General features: G+C 38.9%; 1 protein-coding gene across 1 annotated transcript in view; it reads right to left on the minus strand.

Annotated features, from left to right (window-relative positions):
* Nucleotides 1-958, minus strand: part of LOC116081903 (cathepsin Q-like) — a 4,525-nt gene extending 3,567 nt beyond the window's left edge. Inside the window, exons 1-3 of the mRNA XM_031358634.1 lie at nt 833-958; nt 427-549; nt 154-333 (exon numbers count right to left, since the gene is read on the minus strand). Of these exons, the coding sequence (XP_031214494.1) occupies nt 154-333; nt 427-549; nt 833-958 (429 nt within the window). The remainder of the gene's footprint in view (nt 1-153; nt 334-426; nt 550-832) is intronic.
* Between the last annotated feature and the right edge of the window lie 1,019 nt (nt 959-1,977).

Below are 1,977 nucleotides of genomic sequence, written 5' to 3' on the forward strand. Positions count from 1 at the left end.
CAATGTCTCAAAAAAAGCAAGCAAGCAAACAAACATAAAAAAGAAAAAAAAAGAAGAGGATTAGGAGGAGGAGGAGGAGGAGGAGGAAGAGGAGGAGGAGGAGGAGGAGGAGGAGGACGACGACGAAGAGAAAGGCATGTGACACTGTCATACCTGATTCTTCACACGAGATACATAACCTTCCTTTAGCCAATTAACAGATTTGGGCAAAGTGTCTCGCCAATGCCAAGATTTAGGAGAATTACTATAAAGTGCACGTTTCCAGGGACTTTTCACTGTGTCATTAATTGGCAATGTAAAACCAGAAATCAATTCGTTGAATTCTTCATCAGTCTTCAAGAAAAAGTATATAAATGATTATTAAAGGAAACACTTCATGTAAAGCACTCAAGAAAAGCAGTGTGAAGCAATCCATATCACTCTCACCAGGTCAGCAAAGTTATTTATTTCCATGCTGTAGGTATTCAACCCCAGGGAATTCTCCATGTTGTGCAGTCTAATCCTTTTTACATTTTCTTCCCATACTGCTCTCTTCAGGACTTCTTCCTCCTGGATATGATGGAAGACAGTTCACTCTATTTAAATTCCTGCACAAGCTGACCTTGCAGACTTGCTGTTGCAGGTGATTAGAAGCCAAGGAAAGAATCTCTGGATACTATGTTCTCACATTCACATACTGTAGAAAAGAGAGTCTGACTACCCTGTTCTTACAATGATGTTTATTATGAAATCTCTTATAGGTGGTGGTGTTTGTGGTGGGGCGGCTATCATCCTTCATGTGCCTAGACACTTTTTCCCTGGGTCCTCTCTGGACATTTTCTTGGATACCAACCAGACTGTATGATTTGTCATATTTTAATTTCCACTCTTCCCAATCGACATCCAAACTGTGATCAAATGCTGAAGCACTTGACACAACTCCCAAGCACAGGATGACCAGGAAAACAGCAGGAGTCATGTCTGAAGCTGCATATGAAGAGAAATGAGGATACATCAGTGCTTTAAAAATGTCTTCTTACATTGTCCTGAGAAATTAAGCCCTACATGGTTAGTAAAATAATTTGTGTTTTTCCTTCAAATACTTTTCAAAAGACTGTAGAAAATGATGAGGATGTCTTTGAACCGAGTCACACAGTAGAGGATATTTGACCCATTGAAAAATGAAAATCATGTATGTAGAACTCATGTACTCAGTACACTTTAGGTGTACTACATATTGTTTCAGATCTCCATGGGAAGTAAGGAATCAGTGTCTTAGGATATCACTTATAATTTCTACCAACCAGCACTTGTATCACATATTTTTGGGTTTTAATTTCAAGGTGAACTCAAGAGTTGGAGACATATTTCACTATATACCTTTCTCATATATAGTTAGTAGTGGGCTTGTTTTTAAACCCTCTCTTCTTTATTAAAAGGTTGTGAAATATTATCTAGAAAGAATGTGGGAAGAATCATTTTCTATTCTTTCCATCTAGCCCACTAGATTATGCAACCAAATTTCCACTCTCTACCTATGTAAGAGTGATGACACTTAAAAAACCAATAAGAAACCAAAGCTACAGAAAAAGAAGAGTAAAATAGCAAGTCTATAATGGGATTTTATATGCTGTACTTCCCGGATTTCTATGTCAATACTCCCCATAGAACCTGATAGGGACATATCATATGCTACTGCATCTCCACCTGTAAAATGAAAACAGTTATGTCTATGGGTTAGTGCAAGAGATGTCTTCAAAAAACCAGCTGCAACTCTGTGAACAGCAGCAGCCTTTCAGCTCATAGAACACTACACACACACAGACCCAGAAGAGACTTGTTTCCTCTTCAACTTTTCTACCCACCTCCACTCTACCAACACAGAGGGCTGGTGATGCTTAGGATATATTTTTTCTTGTTTGTGATCTGTTTGATTCTCCATGGAGTCTCTGAAAGCACACACCCAAGCCCACGTTCTCTTTGGCCATTCACTGGCAG

Source organism: Mastomys coucha, unplaced genomic scaffold, assembly GCF_008632895.1.
Source record: "Mastomys coucha isolate ucsf_1 unplaced genomic scaffold, UCSF_Mcou_1 pScaffold7, whole genome shotgun sequence".
Lineage (NCBI taxonomy): Eukaryota > Metazoa > Chordata > Mammalia > Rodentia > Muridae > Mastomys > Mastomys coucha.